This window comes from Heliangelus exortis, chromosome 1, assembly GCF_036169615.1.
Source record: "Heliangelus exortis chromosome 1, bHelExo1.hap1, whole genome shotgun sequence".
Lineage (NCBI taxonomy): Eukaryota > Metazoa > Chordata > Aves > Apodiformes > Trochilidae > Heliangelus > Heliangelus exortis.
Window position 1 is genome coordinate 162,731,152 of NC_092422.1, and position 22,340 is coordinate 162,753,491.

Genomic DNA, 22,340 nt, shown 5'->3' on the forward strand with positions numbered 1-22,340 from the left:
AACTACTGCATCTTATGCTACCTATCTGCCAGCACAGGAATTAGTCAAAAAACAACTGCCAGCAGTTACTAGTCTTAACTAGTAGCAGGAAACTCCTATGTACCTAGCACGTAGGACGATTTTAGCACAAGTCAAGTGGAACTTTAAGACTCAATGGCCAAGTCAGAGAAGAGAGGTTCAAATCCAGAAATGCTGCAGTAAGATAAAGAATTCAGAGGTGAAGGAAAAAGTTCTTCCAGAATCTATGACAATTTGTCATTCTAGTTTTCCTTTAGGAACTGCTTTGTAAGAGAGTATTTCTTACCTGTTAGGTCGACCTCTAGACCTTATTTTATAGCAAGATGCACAATTAAACTAAAAGAACTGAAAAACAAGTTTTTAGGTGGGCTGGGAACGTCTTATTCTGTGAACTTTTTCAGTGCTAATCTACAGGAGACTAAACTTTTCTGAAATAGTTTAACCAAAAGGCATGAGCTCTTTGGTTTACAATGAGATAGCTGCTGCAGCTACACACCTACTTGCAGGGAAAGATGCAGTGCTAAACTTCCTCTAAACATGCAAATATATATTTATATTTGCATTAGAAAAATAAGTGCTTTACTGACCACTATCAAAAGTTAAGCAAACAGCACCCTGAAGACCCTTCTAGAGACAGAAGTTACAAAAGCCAGGCACAGGGAAACCAGTTCATTGTGAAGTTTCATGAAGCAGCTTGATTTCTCAGAAATCTTCAGGTGGCTTTCCCCATGAAGCCAGAAGTTTTCACAATGTTGTGGCTGTGCACTTCACTGTTACACAGACACAGATCTGACCAGACACCATCAACTGACTCCATCCAAAAATATCAGCACCTGATAGAGTATGTAGATACACCCAGTAAAGGAGGCACCTATTCTAATCAGGAACCCTCAGCAGTCAGTCCTTACAGCTATGTTTATTTGCACACATTTACATAAAAAAATTACAGGTTAGAGAGTGTATTAGAGAAAAAAAAAAAAAGACACAAAAGCCTAAGGAAATGTACTTGAGCTGCTTCACAGAGTACTTACCAGAGCAGACTTTCCAACACCTCCAGAACCAAGAACCACTAGCTTGTATTCACGCATGATGCAAGAGATAAATCACCCTCAATACCTAAAATGCACAATAAATTATTCACCATTTTGATCAACAGGTCTATTTTAGCTTTATGACACTCTAAGATGGCATAGAAATGAATAGCTAAATACTGAAGTCAACTGATAAATGCAAGAGATATATCATTATTATAACTAGGCACAACCTAAGTAGGAGGTCACTTTAATTATTACACAATATAGAAACTATGGACATTTGTTCAAGACTTGGTAACTGATGAACTATGCTACTTTTTCATCTAGCACAAAAAATAAGTACCTCCAAAGTTTTCTTGTTACTAGGATTTTAACACTTGAATCATTATTTGTGTGTTATCTAGCCTAATTACATGGTCAAGACAGCACAGATTTGGTTAAGTTTTTAAAAAATGAGATTTTTATATCCCATGAAACAGCAAATTAGAGAGGCAAGAACATATTAAGACTTTGTATTAACAAGCTCAGTATCATAATCTTACAAAAATATCAGAGGTGTCTCAAAGAAAGTGCACAAGTATCTGGAAGAACTGTTCATACCTATGTACCACTTCCTCAGAAGCCTCTGGATGGATTAATCTCCTTTACTTACAATCAAGAAGGAGCAGAAATTAATTTACTCCAATTGACAGACTAATTACTTGGATTACAATGTATCATTCAATGAGGTGTGTTCATGTCAATATTTTCCAGTAGCCTACAAAATCTCTTCTAATCATGCAAACAAGCCTGTAGCACCTCTCAGCTAAGGTCACAGCAAGCATTAAGGTAGTTCACAGGTTTCCCAAGATTTTTTATTCACTCACAAGAATCTGCTTGCACTATGCTTTGCAACAACAGATCAAAACCATTTTTCCCAAGAGCCACACAGATGCCTTAAGTGCTTGCAGTTTTACAACCACTACATTCAGAGTATTCAAGAGGTTTATTGGGTAAAGAGCTGCTACTGTTTGTTACTTGTGGCACTGGTACAGTCACTCTAAAAATGTGTCTCAAATTTCACAGCTACCACATCCTCTCATCTATCTCCCAAACTCATTACACATCACACAAGTTTTTGTAATTTCATATATATACACAAAGTGTAAATGATTTTGCTCATAAGAGCTGACATGCATGTGATGTATCTGTGCCATCCAGTCTTCTCTGAAGAACTGAAAGCATCAGGATTCTGACAAAGAAAACCAAAAGACAAAGAAAAAAAAACCACACAGAAAACTTCTTTAGGCAACAGCATCTCTTTATTTGTATCTTCATTTACTCCAAACAACATCCAGAGATTGTATCTACTGACCTGAAGTTTGATCTCAATGCTGAAAGTACAACCATGACACCAAAATCCAGTTCACTAAGCAGGATCTGGTAAAATGATTTAGTTACTTTTTTAATTTGGTCATTTTCAAGATATCAGCTCAATGCAGCTACAATAAAATGCTGCAAACCATCCAATACAGTATTTCCACTACCTCATTACTGTTCTCACATAAAGAAATACTCAATAAACCCTACCATGTAAAGTTAACAATTGCTAATGATAAGAAACAATAACCAGAGAGGAACTAGAATCCATTTTCTCCTTCTGAAACACATGATAAACAAAGAATCACAGAGACAGACTTATTACAAGAGAATTAAGCCTAACTCTTACCAACAAACAACCATTTCTCAAAAAGAACAGCAGGTCTTTTCACTCAGTTTTCAAAAAAATCCCTGCTTAAGTCTGAAAGTTGATTAGTTTTTTGCTAGATACCTAAGAACACTTGTAATTATTGTAGTTTCATGAATAACTGGAGGCAACTAAAATATTCCTGAGCCCACTCCTCTCCCACAAGCTAGAACAGTTCCCCTGCTCCATGCAGTCTGCCAGATCTGCTCCCTCATCTTGGCTGAAAACTGACCAAGCAAAACCAGAACAAAACTACAGATTTTGAGACACATCTTTGGATCACACTGCTGAAGAAAACACACCTTTTAATATTCCTGCTAGAAACTGTTCTAAGCTACCCTGGGAGGGAAATCTCCATTCCTCTCCTCTAGCACTTTATATTGAGTTATCTGTCTGCTCCCCTCTCTGCCCTCTCAGGAAGATGAAAGCCTCCCCAGCCCATGAGTAATTTGGGGCTTGGGTAAGAAGGGAAGTGCAAGGACTCCAACGCAGGCAACTGGTGCAAAGCAAGCAGAAGCAAGGTAAGAAAGCCCCCTCTCATCTGCACTGATTACACAGCATCTTTGGGTGCTAAACACCCCACAAAATACTAAGATGATTGACATGGAAATTAGAGCACCTCTATGTTTGTGTCCCTCTTTGCCATCACTGATTAACTCCACATTGTTAGAAGTCTTGAGAAATCAACAGGCCAAGTCCTATTTTTCATCTTGCAAACACTGAAAGAGCCATCTTTCACTTACCCAAGCCATTTCTTGAACCTTAAGCAAGCATTAGGAATGCAAGGAGAAAGCCATAAGCAAATAATATTGACCTGATGCAAAGCAGGTTCCTCCACAGGCTTCCCTTACCCATGACTTTTGAGACTCTTCAGGGACTTTCACACCTAATAGAACACATCTTTGCACTCCTGACATTAAAAACTGTTTCCTTCCCTATACAGACTTTTTTGGGCCACTAGAACCATACACACCACCACTTTAATCTCTTTGGCACCACTGTAAATGTTCAATTAGATCCACAAACCCATAAATTGTCCAGACTTTCAACACATGGTAGAAAAAGGATTATCTCCTACTGACTGAAACACACCTTCCAAATTCAGGACAAGTTAAGTCTGTAACTACTCTACCTGTCTTCTCTTTAAACAAACATTCAGTTATGCCTGTATTTTTTGAAGGGTGTTACTAGAATGGCATAAACTTGGTGGGTGTAGAGGAAATCTTAGTACAGTAATCTGGGTGAACTGCAGCAATTTTACTGTCTTGGAAGCGTTTAAGCTGAATTTTTCAGTCTTTGGCCTAAATATGGATATTCCAATAACAAAAGCTGACAGCAATTCTGAAATAACAGAACTTAAGCAGAAGCTACTGAGTATCTGTTTTACCTAGTATGTTGAGTCATTTCTAACTTTTCTCCTGAAGTACCTACTACCCCTCAAAGAAAATTCTAAATCCTGAAATAAGAAGCTAACAACTTAGTTCTAGTGAGAGACTTCAAATTCCACTTTCTCAAACAGGGATTCAGGAACTTAATGCAAGCAAATCTTCTTTCAGCATCCAGACTTGGAAGTTCATCCTTAAATATTAAATATTTGGAAGTTCAGCCTGTGAAGCTAGGAGCTGCTCTGGTCTGACACACTATTTGGTGTAAAAGCCTAGCACACACTTTGCCACTCACCAATGGCTACAAGTGTGTCCAACACTGAGTGAGGGCTCTGATCCTGCCTGAACTTGACTTTTCTGTGATTCTCAACTAGCCTGACCTGCCTCTACTCTAGCTCAAATCTATTATTCCATTATCACGTGTTTGATACAGACTTCTTGCATCCTAAACATCAATCTGGCTCTTATGTTACTTTTTTGAGGGACACAAGACTTGACTCTAGAACCACTACTGTATTCAGCTCCATCCACTGCCAAAACAAATTTCCTTTTGATTCACTGATGACAAACAAGTGGATGTGGAGGAGGAAGACAAAGTATAAAAGAAGAGGTTTAAGTCACCTTATCTTTCAGTTACCTGACAGCACTTGAAACAACAGAAACCACAAAGCGTTAAGCAAGACATTAAAGTTCAGCTGTTGAAAGAGATGCAAACTACAAAACCCGAGATGGAAACTTAAGCTTTTGTGAGATTTCCTTTTCTGCCTCAAAAAAACCCAACAACCCACTTTTCTAGCCATTCTACAACAGATACTGGACTTAGTGCACTCAACACCTCTTTATAAAGTCTGTGCCTTCCATTTCACATACCATGCACTGCCACCCCTAAAAAAAAAAAAAAAAAAAAAAAAAAAAGAATTAAGAAACCATTTTTACACTGAAGACAAGACCTCAATGTAGCACCTCAGGAATAATTTTCAGCAGTCCGCACTAACCAGTTATTTTGATGATACCCTTTGCTTCTGAAGCTACCAGAAAGCAATTGCATTAACTGGAAAGGGAGAAAAAGGATCCTTTGAGAGTCTGTACTTCCTAGATCACCCAGTCCCAGAGCTGTAAAATGGATATATTAAAAAAAAAACACAAAAGAAATGAGTAGACAATGATAACCAAGTAACAGATAAGCAACGCCCACTCCTTCCCTAGATTCAGACAGTTGATGAGAATCACCCAACAATTAGATACAAGTAAGTTTAAACTTATTCCTACCAAAAAAATTAAGTAAATGTTTTGAATCCCTCTTCATCTAGTGGAGTCTGTTTTAATAAATTTTGTTTTGAAGGCTGGCTACCTTTAAAGCTACAAACTTGCAAGAAGTGAGAGCAATGAAAAGTTTGCTTTTTCATTTTTCTGCTCATACATCTTCAGGTAGGAAAATACTGCCAACTGAGATCTCTATGCAGGCACTAGAGAACAAGAAGCATCCACAAAGGAAGGCTTTTTTTTTTTTTTCCTCATAATTGGGACGGGCATTGGCTTTGAACAGCTGGGTCAAGTATTTATATGCACAGATATTTGACATAACTGTGAACTCTGGATATGTTGAATGCAAGTTTTAGCACGGAAGAGAAAAAAATGAGGGAAGCTACTCTTAAAGAAATCACATTTTCATATAAAACAGATGCCAATGAGGTCTCAAGCATACAATCTCTTGAAAGCACAGAGCTCAGTTTGAGATTGCCTCCATTAACTGCAAGCAGCACTTGAGCAGCTGCCTTGCACGCCTCCTGAAACTTAACAGTCCATAAAACCACTGTGCCTGGGCAGACTCTCACTAGTCTGTTCTGACTACTTTTTCTAATTAATTCATGTATTAATGCATTACTGTAGTGTACTAATGTAATGCTTAATTCTACTTCTTTATGGAATGCTTCTTAAAATTAAAGTACTTGATAAGCTAGAGGGGCAAGAGCTTTATATGCACATGGACTCCTTTTCCAATAAAGATTCTCTTTAAAGGAGGAGCAGGTACTTGAATAAATTAATCTGAACAGAAGGAAGAAAGATGAACCAAGACAACTCACTGAAAATGAAGTATCTCAAAAGCTTGACATCTAACAAGGTCTGTGAGCATGAAACTTGCTTTCTGCTTCTGCCCTTCCCAGATATACTGGGGAAAAGTGCCTCCTAGACATTTTCTTGAACAACTTCTTGAAGGATGTTTCCAAGAGAAGGCAAAGCAAAGTGATGATGCTGAGAAAGTTGAAGAATAAGAAAACCGACTTCAGCAGTCAATGAAGAAACAGCAAACTTACTGCTTATAAAATGTCCTAAAAAGCAATCAAACAATGAAGAACTCAGGAAAGTTCAAATAGTGTAATTGGGCTTGATATGATAGCTATGAAAGTGGTGGCTTTGTTTATGTAGAATATGGTTTTCTTTCAGCTCCTTCAGCTTCAAATTATGATTCTTGATTCAACTGTCTTGAGGAATGGGAAAGCTAATAATTCAGTCTTTCCAAGTGATATGAAATGAAATCAAGCTGTTAACTGCAGCTCAGCCCCAGGCCAAAGAGATGAACTAAATACAATCACTATTTGAAGACATCCCTGAGACTTGCTTATGTGAACTAGCTGTTCGGGTATGGAATTAAACAAACAGCCCCTCCCAGTGACATTATCATTTTCAGAAGGGATCATGATTATTCAGCACTTTACAGACACCATGATTCTTGTTCAGACCCTGACATTCTGGTTGTATTGTGAAAATGCAGTGTATTCACTAAAATTTTCATAATGCTTCTGCCCCAGCACATTTACCTCTCTGGAAGAGACACTTTGTTAGAATCACCTTGGGAATAGCACTCCTAAATTAACCTCAACTGTTTGCATGAGGAAAAAAAAAAAGTTTCAAACATCAGTATCACAGGTGAAGCAAATTAACCAACTGGTTTACCTGCTTATAATTAGCAGCTGAGAGGAAAAAAGCCAAGGTGAAAAACCCAGCTTCTCAGAGAAGGCCTAACAGCCCTGAGATGGAACAAGATGACAATGTTTAAGACACCTGGAAAAATAGCTCTAGTTAAGTCACAAGACCAACCAAGGTCAGAGGATTAAGTCTTCCCAGACAAGATGTTTCCCATCTACTGGAGCAGCCTCAGCTGGCCATACCTAAATCCTTCTAACAGAAAGATCTGCACCATCCAGATTCCACTAAGTTTTGAGTTTCTTGGTTCAGAAACTCTTCTACAGGGATGTGTACTTCTCTTAATACTCCCCAAATACTTACACATATGGGGAAGCCCAGAATTCTTAACCATCTACTCCAAGGAGTTTGGGTTTCTTTTTTGTTTGGTTTGGGCTGGCTTTGGGGTTTTTTTGGTTGTTTTGGTTTTTTTGGGGTTGTTTGGTTTTGTTTGGGTTTTTTTGTTGTTTTTGTTGGTTTTCCCCCAGAATAATTTCAATGCCTGAGTAGGACCTTGACAACGTAACGCAAAGTAGAAGCCTGTTCATTTTCTCCAAATTTTATATATTTTAGGAACTAAAGCAACTTGGATATAATTCTTACTAAACAGGATAAGCAGTATGTAAGAGAGAAATTAAAATACTCCAGAGCTGCCTTTGACACTTATTTACGGAAAACATGATTCAGAAATCAATTCTGAAGACAAGATACATTGAAAAGCTGATCGAGTCTCATCAAAGAACTCTATAAGCAAGACTCCTGGAAGCAGAGCTATTTCATTACTAATGCAGACTCTTTGGAAGTCAATCAACTGTTATGTAAACAAATCTAAAAGCAATTCTTATTTCTAGTTTTTACCTGTTTTTTATAGCTCTTTGTCTTGACAAACAAGTGTACTGTCAGTTGGTTCTTCTGGCCACCAATACAGTAAGTTTTCTTGGACAAAAGTATTTTTTCAATTATGTCCAAATATTTCAACTGATGCCAGAGAATCTTCAGAGGATTTTCAAAAAGGTGTCTGGGTAATTAAGCTTATCCAGTGACATGAAATCATAACTAACCACCTGAGACAGAGGCAGAGACCTGAGAACAAAAGCTACTGCTGCACAAACAGGGCACCCGGTGTAAAGTTGCTCCTTGAACTGCCCACAGCAACAATGTCTGCAAAGCAGCTGCCATGAGCTTACCTTGTGAGACTAGTTCCATCATTAGTATAACTGAATAAAATATGTTTTTCCTGAAGTCAAAGTTAACTCCCAGCTAGATCTTAAACTTAATGGATGTTCTGAAGATGAAAACTAGCCTGCTTGATTCGAGATATCTCAAGATAAAAGCTTCCTAATGTAAGGGACTAATAAGCATGTGCAACTTGCAATAGTTTTTACAAAAGTAAACAAGGTCATTTCAAAGCAAGTGATGTGATGAACATTCTTAAGCCACTAGAAAATACAGTATGCTTCAGCACTTAATGAATTCAAGTTTCAACTTTGAGCAAAAAATCAAATAAGTCAATACAAATTCAGAGTTCCTTATAAAATGTAAGCTATAGGGTCAATTTAAGCCTCAATTTGCCTTCATAATATTTATCGAATTTATTCTTCTTTTTGGTGAATGTTTTTCCTGATTTTTCATTTTCTCCCCTATGTAAGTTTGTGCATGTTCTACCAGTCAAATATCCAGCTATAACTACGATCTTGGAATTCCTGGAGGACCTGAACTGCAAATGTTTTTTATGCTTGCAATGAAAACCCAGGCAGACAATAGAAAGAATACATACATTTAAAAAAATTCTACAAGCACGTTAAATTAAGGGAATACATTATTGCCACATGATGGTATTTTGCTAGGCATAAGCTAAATATTCAACCATACACAAAGTTTTGAGACCTGAGTCAGCAACTTACTGCTGTGGGTTTGGCTCTACTGTCATAGCAGGGAAGGATTTAGCTCCAAAACTTTTATCAATTATTGGATTGTCACATCATGGTATAACCAACATGCTTTACCTGATATGCATCCCTCTGATTAAAAAGCATTTATTTCTCCCCATAACTGTTGTGGTAAATTCTACCTCTCAAGCTAAAAAAAAAAGAAAAGTTAAAAACAAGCAGGACTACAAGTAAGGCATGGAAATTTCAGAGTCAAGATACTTTTCTTGTAAAAATACATTCATGTGCAGTTTGAAAGTTACTTAAAGAATAAACTTGCCAGTTGGCTTAAGATACTCTTCTTTGGAAAAGGGCAGCTTAACTTCTGTTGCAGAAAGAAGACTTAGCCTCAAATTCCATGTGTTATGTGCTTAACATCTGGCAACCCCAGCTCTCTCCTCTGATTGTGACAGTGGCTGCTGAAGCAGTGAAGCCTTCAATCAGGTTTCCTTCTACCAACATAAGGCAATGCTCAGTTCAACTGGAATTCTGGTACCACTGGATTTTTTGTCCTTCCTGTCTACTGTTCTCTGTAACTCACATGTCACATACAGCCCCTCACAATATCAGAGCTTGCATGACAAAGAAGCATTATTTTCACTGTTTTCATTATCTTCATTGTTAACATTTTGGGTTCAGTTCAGGCTTGTTTAGATTACCAACACATTGTCAAGGCACAAAAATATGGATTTCCTTGATTAGATGTTTTTCTACTGGCCATGTAAGACTGGCCCTTTACATACGAGGTATCCTTTCATAGTATGATTTACAGTAATTCCATTAAAAATCAGGTTTGTAGCCTGAGTGCAGTCTTACAGACGCCCATACACCATTTTAATTAAGATTCAAAATTTTATCTGTTAAAAGGACACTGATTCTATGCAAATTGAGAATACTAGCTATTAGCATTTATTAACAGGAATAAAATTTGCTCTTCCATGATAAATGAACCATACGAGCCAAATCCCAAGTAATTGCAAGTCATGTCTGCTTTGACCTCCCAATCAATACTTCCCTAACAGAAACACAGCTTTTGAATGTGAGCTGCAAATGTCACTCAAAGTCACCCATATTATACATAAATTCACAAACAGTTCTTTTGTTAAAGTTTGAGACGCCTGTCCTGAGCTTAAGTTGAAAAAAGCATTCACCAACACCAAGCAGTAAGTACCATCTTCTGCCACCTGGTTTTGCTACCTCTGCAGTAATGGAGGTGCAACCTTAACTGCTACTTTTGAGTTAACTTTAGTATCTGGATCCACTGAAGAAAGTGGGTTTTTAAAAGGTCTGACACACTTAAGTGGCAGAAACTTGGGCAGAACATCCTATTCCATTTCTGGCAGTGAGGCAGCAGCATTTTTTATCTAGTGATGGTAGCTTCTCAGGGTACAGTCAACCGACAAACACATTTTGACAAGAGGATGACAACTGCAGAAGACGACCCCAACACCTCTGCCCATATGCAGATGCACATACAACTCGGTCACTTCTGAGACAACTGCTAAGTTGTCACAAGCTTCAGATGAGGGTATTTTAAACAAAACAAACAAACAAAAGTCACTAAAACAAATGCTGGCTTATCTTATACCAAGCTGTGACCAGCTCTGTATCTCCTCTGTGAGCTGCTGATGCATCCTAAACCCCCAAGAAAGTCTCATTTAATGGGTCAGAAGTCTTCAAGAGAGGCAAAAATCTGACAGTTAAGAGAAGGAACCTAAAGGTAAGCAATTCATAGTTGCAAGCCTGAGCTCAAACACAACGACTCCTACACAAAACCTGAATAATTTTAACCAAATGAGTCTGGTTAAAAGGAACACTCCTCCCCACACTTTCTACTACATAGAGTATATCTTTAGTAGTAAGTTACCAAATTAATGAGCATTTACTTGATTAAACAAGTTTCCGCAAGAGTCTATTTGAATCTTCTGAAGATCATTCTAGTTCTTGTTTAGACCATATTTTTGGTTCCTCTGCATCTTCAAAGCTTGCTATTTTCTAGAGAAACCTGTTGTACTATAAGGCACACTTTGCTATTAAGTCAAATCAAACATATACTTTGATAAGGTAGCAGAATTCCAATGCATACTGAAATTTAAAATAAGCTCTAGAGTTTCGGATGAGAAGACCTTTCCAAATACAAATCTGCATGTCTTATCTTCTAAGAGTCATCTGTTATTTAGACTACAAAATCACCACACCACTTGAAGTGTTACCTCTACATCCTAAATTTTTACTGAAGAGCAGCTTTACTTCCAGCAAGTATGTGCACCTTAAATATATGCACCTCAAACCAAACCATGTATTTTAGGCAAGGCCTGAGTGGAAGACTAACTTTGCAGTCTACAATAACTGCAACACAATAACAGTGGAGGAAGTTTATCCTTCATGAAACCAGTCTGGTATTACCACATCGCTTAGAGTGCTCCCAGTTTACCCAGTGTGTTCTCTGGATCCATGACTTCAACCTTCTGTAGATAAGGCTGTGAATGGTTCTTTATTTTCACTTCTACTACCACAGCAGATTCAGCTTGGAAAAACGGTTTCAGCTTCTCTCTGTGAAACTTAGAGAATCAAATTCCATTTAAAACATACTCCAAAATAAGTAATGGAAGAATTACAGTACAATGCAAGTATTTTAAAGTTGGTATCTTTGAAAAAAACTATGTGCAAACTGCATCTTAAGATCTTGCTTTTGGCTAGAAGCAGGATGTACTCTCAGTTAGCAAGACTGCACACTGCTCAAAATATTGGTTACTGGTAATTTAAATACAAACTAATGTGCACTTAATGTTACTTCTCCAACAGTTTCCTGGCTAGACAGGACCCAGATCTCTAGCAGAAAGGGAAGAGATAGCATCAGGACTTCTTTGTTCATCACCGATAAAACTATACAACCTACTTGATCTTTTCATTCTAAGCTTCACAGGAAATATTCTTCTTTTCCCACTCTAATTCCTACTCATATAGATGCAGCACTTTTATCGTGAGATTACTCTTAAGAGTTTGATAAAAAGCAATACACAGATCAAAAGGTTGCCAAACTCCAGGACTCACATTGGCCTAAAGCACTTAATTGTAAAACCTTGTTTTCAGCTACTCAGTTTTTGCAGAACTTCAGCTATGACACTCGCATTTTCTATGCAAAATCTCTGGCTGAACCTCAATTTAGCCTAGGGCGTTTCCTGAAATAAAATGTTTAGGGAGATCAGAAAAAAACCCATCATCTAAAAAAAGCAGTGGAGTTGTTCAAATATAAGCAAAGGTGAAAAGGTAATAATAAAATGTAAAAACATACAATGAGCAGAAACCAGTATAATTCAGAAATGCTTGTTTCTTTCTAGTATTCAGATATAAAAAGCAAGTAGAAAATTTACCAGAAGAATCCTGAAGGCCAAGCATCCAGTTAAATTACAGTTATGAATGTCTGTTTATTACATTATCAAAGACTTCTCTCTACTGGTCCCCAAGCTTACTCAGTGCCCCGAATGATCTGTATCAAGTAACAGGGTGTCTCTTCTTCGGTGACATCTCACCTAATCTGCTATTTAAGTCAAAAAAGATGTATCATAAAAATGAAAGAGTGATTCTCCAGTGTGACAGTCAGCTATTCTTGCCTCTTACACTGCTCCCTCTTGATGCCACATGACTATTACAGTCTCTTATGTTCCACCAAGCACTAAGATGATGATTTGACATCAATTTCTAAAAGCACGGCATATTCTGAAATAACTAATGTCAGCAGAAGTAGGATTTTGAACACAATATTTCACATCCCACTAAGAACACAACTTCAGGACATCTCAAAATTTAAGTTTTATATCAACAGTGTTCACTGAATAAAAGTTATCCTGCAAATTAATCAATGGATTGGTATATGTGCAAGAACTCTGCAAGTGAATTCGCACTTGCCAAGAACTCATTTCTGATGTTGCTCATCATAAGATCCATGAAAACTGCATTTTCCGTGTACTTGCACCAATATAAAGAAGTAGGCACTAAACAGAAAAAGGACTGTTCCCTGAACAGGAATCAACCTAACACTCACAGAATGCTTACTGCCCATCAATTCTAAATTTTAAACAAGCCAGAAAAGTCACAGAAAGACAGTACATCATAGCCTTATACATACTAACTATATAAATATAATTTCAGAAGCTTAAGAGTCAAGATTTCACATGCAGCATTAATTTATACACTCTCTCAACCTCAAGAAAATCTTTCTACAACATTGTATTCAAAAAAGCAATGACATGAAGACAACTAGGCTATGCTTATGGGTCATCTTGTAAATCAAGCTTTCAGAATATTCTTTTGTTAGTAGCTTCCCAACGAAAGTCAGAGGGTTACTGACTGCATCTTACAACATCTAAGAATTCACCTTATCCACTTCATGTTTCCATGATTAATGAAAGATGTTCCTGCACTGTATGTTGCTGGGCTGCCCCCACACTTAACTAACCACATTACCCTGGACACACAGCCATGCACAGCTCAATCTCAACCATAAATGTCACATTATAAAGAAATAATCTAGTCTGAAATACTGTATTGCAGAGAGTAAGATTCTTTGATAACTTCCACTTAATAGATAACTAGCATTCCATGTTCCAGTTTAGCCTTCTCCACATTCAGGAAAGACAAAATAGATAAAAAAAAAAACTTTCCACCAGTCTTCTAATGAATCACTTCTGGGGGAAATATCACACCAGATGTTAGGCAAGTTTTATTAATTCTAAGCAGGAGTTGTATAACTTCACACTATGAGTACTGTCTGGCTTTGGCTTTTGATGCACTCCAAAAACTGCTCAACATACTAGCTTCATCTTAAATAAAAAATACTGACCCTACACGAAACCTCTGGAAAAAACACAAGTAGCTGGTCTGGCCCTACAACTACTGAAAAACACTTTGATTTCAGTAGTGCTGAAGTGCCACACCTAGCAACATAAAGGTCCTCCTCCTTCTGCCTCCTGCACTTCCCCAATTAAACTTCACTAAGGTAACTTGCATATATTTGCAGTTTTTAACATACTTTTTTTAACACGTGGACAAGCTCTCTTTGCTTCTTTCTGACATATGAAGACTGTTTTTAAGAAATTTCCCTTCACTGCAGATATGAAAAAAAAGGCACAAATAGTTAGGTTGCAGAAACAGACTGGGAGTGGAAAAAATAGGGCAAGACTTCAAAAGGGAAGAAAACTAATACAGAGAAACAAAAAGAAGTAGTTGCAGGGACTGTGTTCATACATTATTTTAGATTAACTGAAGAGAGGACGAGCCAACATACACCATTTGAGATGTGATAGTGAATTCTGTTATGGAAAACACCTTGACCATCGCATAAAGTTATGAACAAAGCCACAGGAAGAAAATATTGTTGAACTACATCTTTTCCTTTAATCCAGATTACTTAACGAAATCAGGACGTTAAAATGTTGTAATTAAAGAAAGAATAACGTTCACCCCAGTGTCAATAAATTTTGATGCAAAGAGCATCCTCAAAGTTTCTATGGGAAAAAAAAAAAAAAAAAAAAAAGTTGTAACTACAGATCCTTGCTTTAAGTTTGCCTTATGAAGTGATGAAAATAAACGATTTTTCTGTTCAAGTTCTTCAGTACTGTCCAGAAACGTAATGATATAAAGTTTCTCACAGCTCTACAATTAAGAATTATATTGAAATTATTTCATGAATTATTAACAGTTGCACCAAATATCCTTTTTTCAGAAGACCTGGTCAAACCATTCAGAATTAGGATACCTTCCTGTGTTGCAACAGCTGCAGGAATGATACAAAGTGATCTAAGAAATTAAGCATTCCCTGAAGAGAATCTCAGGCTGCAGAGAAACATGAGATGCTGCTTCTCTGAAGCACTAGGCTGTCCCACTCCTGCACTATGGTCTGGCCTTCCTCCCTTGGTCAAGAATGATCTAACCATGTGTACTGTATTTGGCAGTCTCGTCTCCTAGCTGCATATCAAGGACTGACTTCAAATAACACCAAGTCCTTAGATTAACAGCTAGAAAGCTAAGTGGGCCAGTGAACAAGATGTTGTCCTCCTCTTCCTGGTTCAGCTCTAAAAAGTTCATTTAACTCTGCTATACACATTCCTGTATGGTCTTAAAGTAACTTTCACTCTACTGGTTCAGTAGTAAAAATTACTGTTAAAATACTGCTCTTGAAAAGAGCATCCTGAATAGCTAGAGGGCCCCCAAATCACTTGATATTTCAGAAGTTGCCTAATAGGCAGGTTTCCAACCTCACATTTACAACCTTCCTTCTCCCTTTCCTATCTGCTAGAGGAGAGGAAAACGCAGCACATCAGGAGTTCACAACATACATAAACAGGCACACACAATAATTAAAAAAAACCTTTTGCTTTTGTGTCCAGTGCTGCTTTAGGCATTCTAAAGCTCAAGAGATGAGAGCTGTGAGCCAGAACCTGCTGCTGCTTTTGAAGTTAGCCTCATTCAGCTGCTCCATGAAGAAATGGTTTGTGCCAGCAGACAAAGTCTTTGACTTTGTCCAACAAGTGCTTGCCTATTACAGACTGCCACAGCTTCCTCTGAACATTGCTTCTACTTCATCTGTGACACTCATGGCTGACAGATCCTAAGGAGAAAGCGATGCCTTAAGTGAGATACCAAAGCTCCTTGGCAGCCAACTGCTGAACAATTTTGAACACTCGGTCAACCTGAAAACAGGTCCCCTATCAACGGCATTCAAGCAGCAAAGAAACTTCCTTTTTCCTTGCTTTATTCAAGAAGAATAGATTTGGACCACCTTAACAGCATCCGAGCAGGAAAACAAAGTTGCCCTTCAAATATGAAGGTGTGGTTACTGTAGATATTCCTTCAATCACTCTGAACAAGGAGGCTGTCTAAAATATCCCTTTACCTGACCTAGATGTAATAGAACACAGCAGAAGCCTGCCCCAACTCAGCAGGGATTCAACACACCGATGTTACACGGTGCACTTCAGTCTGCTCTTGCACTCTTTCTGAGGCAGTGCTTACAACAACAAGAAGCTAAACATGAGCTTCTGTTCTGCAGGACAGGCTTAGTGGTCTGTTTACTAAGAGAGCAAGCTTTATGAGAATTTGCAACACATTGAGCTTACCCTGAAGAACACTTTTAAGTGTCAGCTAGGTACCCCAAAGCATCCAAGTATTACTTGGGCCAATTAATAGACCTGCCTACCCTCTTACCATACACCCAAGGTCAACAGAGTGCCTGTTCTCATCTAGAAGATACTCTTACCCTTTAGCAACACCTCCCCATATCTAACTCAGAGCACCTAGCAGAGCTTTGGGGACAACAGGGTTGGCTCTATGGCAGTCAGCATCAAGCACTCAAGTACTTCTGTGACTCTTGCACTTCCCACATTCCAAAGGATAGGTGGGAACTGTTTGAGTTCCCAGTCACATTTACTGTTAGATCATAAGCTTCAGTGTAGTCTTCAGCACACTTCCTTCCTCAGCCATACAAGTAATCTCTTTCTCCTTTTGCAGGCCCTCACCTAGATTTCCATCTGTTTGCCTCTGCTCCAGAAAGGCTCTCAATTAAAAAGACAGCCAGTTTTACTCTGCAAAAGTGGCACAGCACAAAGGGAACTGTCATGGCTCACTTCAGATTTATTTTTGATGAACTGTCCTACAGCAGCTCTTTGGAACAAAACAGCACAACTTTAATTCCACTCCAAAACTTATCTGGTGCACATATGTAGTAATAGAAGCATGAGACACAGTTACAGACAGTAAAAAGACTAGGGCTTTTTTTCCCTTCATATACAAGTTCTGCTTTTACACTTAGAGTCTTTCCACTCTGCTCTGCAAATTATTTCACTCCCAGGCAGACAGGTGCTCCAAGTATTATGAGCTTTGCTGCGAAAGAGATACATGACATTTATATTGTGCAGTGCAACTAAAACTCAGTTATTTAGCTACAGATAATCATAAAGCTTTAGACTACGGCTGCAAGTTGAACTTGAAGTACTTGACACTACTACAAGAAGCATCCCTGAAAATAGGCAGGTACCAAGGAATAAAATGCTGCATATGACTAGTTAGAAAGTTTATTTACAAAGCCTTTGATATGAACAGCCAAGGTAATTTTTACTATTCATTCAGCTCATTTTTAGATAGAATGAAGTCTATAGGACAGGCTCTGAACAAAACAAGATGCAATAAATTAAGAAAGTGAAAACACCTGACTGTAGCAAGTTTGTTGTTTTGTTTTTTTTTCCTAAAGCTTGCAATTTTAATACAGAGGCAAGTCAGCCAAAAGATAATTTATTTTTTCAAGTTATAGAGGAGATGGGACTCTTTCCAAAAGAAAAGAAACTTGGCTTTTAATGGTTATTGAATTAGACAACATGATTTTTTCTCTGCCTTTTAATTACAGTTAATGAAAAAGAGTTTCTTGCCTTTTTTCCTTCTGTAACAGCAATTTCAATGTATATTTAACCATGAAAGAATACTGAACAACCGTTTGTCACACACTGTCTACACATGTCACGCTGGGGTAAGATGTAGCTGTCATACGCTGGAAAAAACAAATTACACTAATCAAAACATCTAAATGCAAGGACACACACAGGACCCGTGTGATTTTTCAAGATGGGCACCTCTGAAATACCCTCTGTTAGAACTGCACTACCTCATACTCCAAAGCAGCCTAAAAAAAGGCTGTGTTTTTTTTTATAACTCCCGAAAAGGACAACCCCTCCCTTTTAAGATGGAAAGGGAATAAAAGCACGCCGATTTTTTTTTTTTTTTTTTTTTTTTTTTCAGGAAAGCGTGGTCTGTTATCCTCTTTTAGAAATCCGAGGTCAGCACAAAACCACTAGGATTTGGGTTTATTTTCCCCTCTGCAAACTTTGCTTTCCTCCCACCACTTCTTCACCGACACAACGCAGAAGGGTACAAGACATCTCTGACAAATTATTTAGACGGCTTTGGCGCAGGAAAACTCTCAGTCAAAAATCCTGCCATTTGCTTTGACACGGGTGCGTTATCTGCGGGGGTGTTTAGGCGAGACGAGCATCCCTGTCATGCCCTTTTTTCCTGTTTTATTTTGTGACAAGCAAGAAGGGAACTCGCTGACCACGACGTTGCGGGCTCGTCCCCTCCCGTGGTTAACCCAGGAACAAGTACCGGCGGTCAGAGGGGAGACCGGCCAGCCAACCCGCCGACCGCACCCGGTTCGTGTCCCGCTTCCCCCCCTCGCTTCGCCCCCACACACCGGCCGGAAAGAGCGAGCAGCTTCCCTCCGACGACCGGACTAGGTGGGGCTCCGGCTCGGACTTCCCGCTGACAACGACGGCGGCTGCCGGGGACCGTCCCCTTCCCCGCCCGCGGCGGGGCCGAACCCGGGCGTTACCCGCCCCTCCCCGCACCCGGCCGGGCCCCACGTCGCGGCCCCCGAGCAGCGGGGGTTACAACTTTCCGCTTCCGCTCCAACTTCTGCTCCGGGGACCGGCAGGAGGGAAGGGCAGTGGACGGGGGGGGGGGGGAAGGTAGCGGCGGTGGCCAAGGGCAGGGCCAGGCCCTCGGCCCGGCTGGCAGCGACTGCCCCTCAGCGCCCCGCTCTCCCCTCCCCACCCCCCCCGCGGTGTCCCCCGCGCCTCAGGCCGGACGAGGCGGCGGCTCCCAGTTCCTCCTCCGCCATGTTTCAGGCTCCTGCCCCTTCCCTCACAGCCCGCCGCTCCCCGCCGCCGCCGCCGCCTCTCCCCCCGCCTCACCCCCATCGCCGCCGCCCCCACCGGCCCGTCCCCGCCCCGCCGCGCCACCTGTACCAGACACACCGCTCCCCACCCCACCGACACAGCGGAACGGCCCCGCCGCCCCGACCTACCGGACAGCGCCTCCGCTCCCCGCCGCCTCGCCGGCCGAGCCCGCTGCGCTCCGCCCGCCGCCCAGCTCCTCTCCGCTGCGCTGCCTCTCTCTGCCTCTGCCGGGGCGCGGCTTGAGGCCGTCGCCGTGACGCCGCACGCCCAGCCTCGCTCTGGCGCGGCAGGGGCGGGGGCGGCGCGGAGGGGAGGGGAGGGAAGGGCTGACCCCGCCGCTCCTCTCCCCCTTGCGCAGGCGCAGGGCCGGGCCCCGCGGCGCCCAGCGGCCGCCCCTCCCCCTGCCCCCATCCACGGCTCCCCTCCCCGGCCCGGCGGGCCCCATGGTGGTGGCGTGGGGGCGGCGTGGCCTCCCCGGAGCCCTGACTCCCTCACCCAACCCCGGGTACCCAGCCCCGGTGCGGAGCGGCCGAGGGCAGCATCGCGGGAGGGATGGCGGCCGCTCCGGCGGCGCTGCCCTGAGTGGAAGCCCCGCTGAGGCGGGGGGTTTTGCGGCCCCGCCTGTGGTGACCACCAGGGAGGGAGATGGGGAGGCCTTTCCCCGGGCCGGGTGTTGTAGGGGGGCAGGACTTGGGGACCGTTGTCATCTACGCGCTCCCGCTCTGGTCTTGATATTTGTTGGGGATGGAGCACGAACAAAATAACGCCGTTTCGGTGGGCAGGGGTTGGAAAAGAGTGCTAAAAACCGGAGTTCAGAATCCAGGGTCACCTTGGGAGTATCAGGCATGTGACCTCTGCCCTGTCTCAAGCCCTGTCAGGCATTCTGGAGGCAGTTTATGCTCCCCAGGAGCATGATCATCAGGATAACTCGGTCCCAAAGTTCTCATTGGGATAACGTGGTCCCTCTCTGCCAGAGTTCTTGTAAGCCCTGAACAGAAGCCATGGGTTAGTTACAGTTCAAAGGTGGCTTGAAAGCACATTATGGTTGCTTTAAGCTGATTCAGAACATCAGGAGCTGGGAATGTAAATGCCAGGGCAGCGTTACATTTCCGAAAGGCGTTTGAGATCCATCGATCAAGGATGTTTTAGGAGTGCAATGTACTGTTTTCTGTGGATTATTGTGGTTCTGGATGTGAACAGCCTATCCATAGCCCTGATGACCCAAAGCCGGATACCCATTCCCTGCAAATAATTACATTATTTCTTAAACTTTCTCTCACTTTGTCCTCAATAAGTTTAAGTCACTTGGTTTTTTTTTTTTCCTTCTTTTGTGGGTTTTTTCCCTGAGTGTAACTAATATTTTCCAGTTACAAAGGATTCAACTGATAAAGGTTAAAAATAAATGAGCATTTATGTTTCTAGGAAACACTTAGTAAGCAAATAGTTAATGTGGTATGTTCAGATAAAACTTTTGCTCAGAGGAAGTCCACAGCAGAGTGTGTAAAACTGACAGGAAGTTGCAGTGAGGCTTCTGGCAAGGAGAGTGGGTGTGGAGGAAGCAGAGGCTTGCTGTTTGTAGCACAGAGATAGAACAGGGATCCAAAAAAAAAAAAAAAAAAAAAGAAAGGAGATTACATTTCTATGAGTTGTATGATGGAGAGTTTCTTACTATAAATGTTTGGAGACAATACAGCTTCAAATGAATGTGTGGGAGATCTTAGGGCTTAGATCAAATACAACAAATGACTGGAAAAATTAAGTGTCCTTGGTAAGAGAAGCTTCATCTAGATTCAAGGCATCCAGAAAGTGATGCATTTCAAAAATATTTTTCTTCAGAGTGTTGCATCTGAATCCTTAACATCCTAAACTCTCTTTCAAAGTCCAGACATCTCTCCATACTGTACAGCTTAAACCCTTGTGTAGTACTTTGATGATGAATCCCTGTAAGTGATGGGTAATGCAAGAGAGCTCAGGTTGTTACTACTGCTTTCTCATTAAGCATCCTATGCGGGGCAGAAATCATTAATGAGAGATGTCAAAATACATAAAACACAGTCTCCCAAGTAAAAATCATAAGCGCATCTCACGCAGTTATAAGCTGTATGGTACGTTTGCTCATCAGACAGAAAAATGTGTCTCTTTTTCCTGTCAGTGGGCATTATTATCAGCTCCCAGAAATACTCATTTTACAGAGGAAAAGAACAAATGTGAAGATACATCCTCTGCTGTCACAACTTTCTTCAGTCAACTAGATTAATCACAAATAACAAGCATTATTCTGGGAAGAAATGTGTGCCATTAATATAATAATATTTTACAGTGTGCCTTTAATTGCCCTGTGTTTTCTAGGCAGTGGGGCAAATACAGCTCTTTGCTCTACCAGGAGAAAACAAGAAGGGGCCTTTGGGAGTCCGAGTGAATCTTGGGTGAGCAGATCTTATGTTTTGAGTTTTGAGTTTCATACACGGTGAACCTGAAACTCGGTATTTTAAAAGAAGTGTATATACACCTATGGTTTATTTAATATAGACATGCTTGGAGATTTATCAATGAAACTAGAAGAAATAGGCAATTGGAACCCACTCTGAGAAAGAGATGGAGCATTCCCTTTTCCCAGCTCTCTCACCCACATACTTCAAATGTAGATCAGGCCCTTAAGTTTGGATTTTCCAATGAATCATCTAGCTAATCCTCAGTGCAGTTCTTAAACCAGCTTTACTCATATCAGTGTGACTGGCGAGTAGAAAGGGGTGTGCTTGTTGAGCACACTCACCCCAAACTCCACTTGGCTTGTTCTGCTCAGCTTGTTATATGTTTTACGTGTGCCCCTGCTGATCCTTGGTAGTCTCTCAAGCCACTGTGGCAGTCCAGAAGTGTCTCTGAGAGAGAACAACTCCTCAGAGAGCCAGGAATATGGAAGAAAAGGGGGAGATAGGCCCATAGTGCTGTTGTGTTGAATAGGAACAACGGAGCTGCATCAGCTTTCCTGCTTAGTGGGCTTGCCTGTGCCCAGCATTGATCTGGAGTTTTTAAAAGAAGGAGGTCAAGTATCCAGGTGCCTGCTCACAGAACAAAAAAAAGCCAGGAGAGACTTGCTTGTGCCCATAAACCTTAATGACAAATAGATTATTCCAGAGCACTGTACTACTCCTCCTTTGGGCTGTAAGTTCTGTCTCCCATTTTAGCAGTTGCCTGTCTGTACTCCAAAAACCTCTTGTTTCAGTGACTGGTGCTTAGCTGGAGCTAATTCAGCCCACTCATCACTAATACAGTGAGATGTCTGATAAGGTCGTGGCTGTTATGAGGAACAGCTACAAGGGAACACAGAAGATATCCTCTGATGGAAGAAGAGGAGGAAAATACTGACAGATCTTGTTAAAAAGTTCTGTGGAATTAGTGGGGGGCAAAGAGGAGTTGGTAGCAAACAAAGGAATATTTTTTAAGTGATGCTTTAATAAAAGCTTGACAGGGTGGCATTTGGTCACCTCCCTATAATTTTTTCCAACTTTGCTTGCATTGTTTTCACTGGGGCTGCATGGGTGTTGGAGCAAAGAATGTGG

The 22,340-nt window shown here is 40.8% G+C and overlaps 1 protein-coding gene across 1 annotated transcript in view; it reads right to left on the reverse strand.

Moving 5' to 3' along the window:
- RAP1B (RAP1B, member of RAS oncogene family) overlaps positions 1-19,085 on the reverse strand; it is a 31,139-nt gene extending 12,054 nt beyond the window's left edge. The window contains exons 1-2 of the mRNA XM_071733436.1: positions 18,909-19,085; positions 1,050-1,134 (exon numbers count right to left, since the gene is read on the reverse strand). Of these exons, the coding sequence (XP_071589537.1) occupies positions 1,050-1,106 (57 nt within the window). The 5' untranslated portion in view covers positions 1,107-1,134; positions 18,909-19,085. The remainder of the gene's footprint in view (positions 1-1,049; positions 1,135-18,908) is intronic.
- Positions 19,086-22,340: the final 3,255 nt, after the last annotated feature.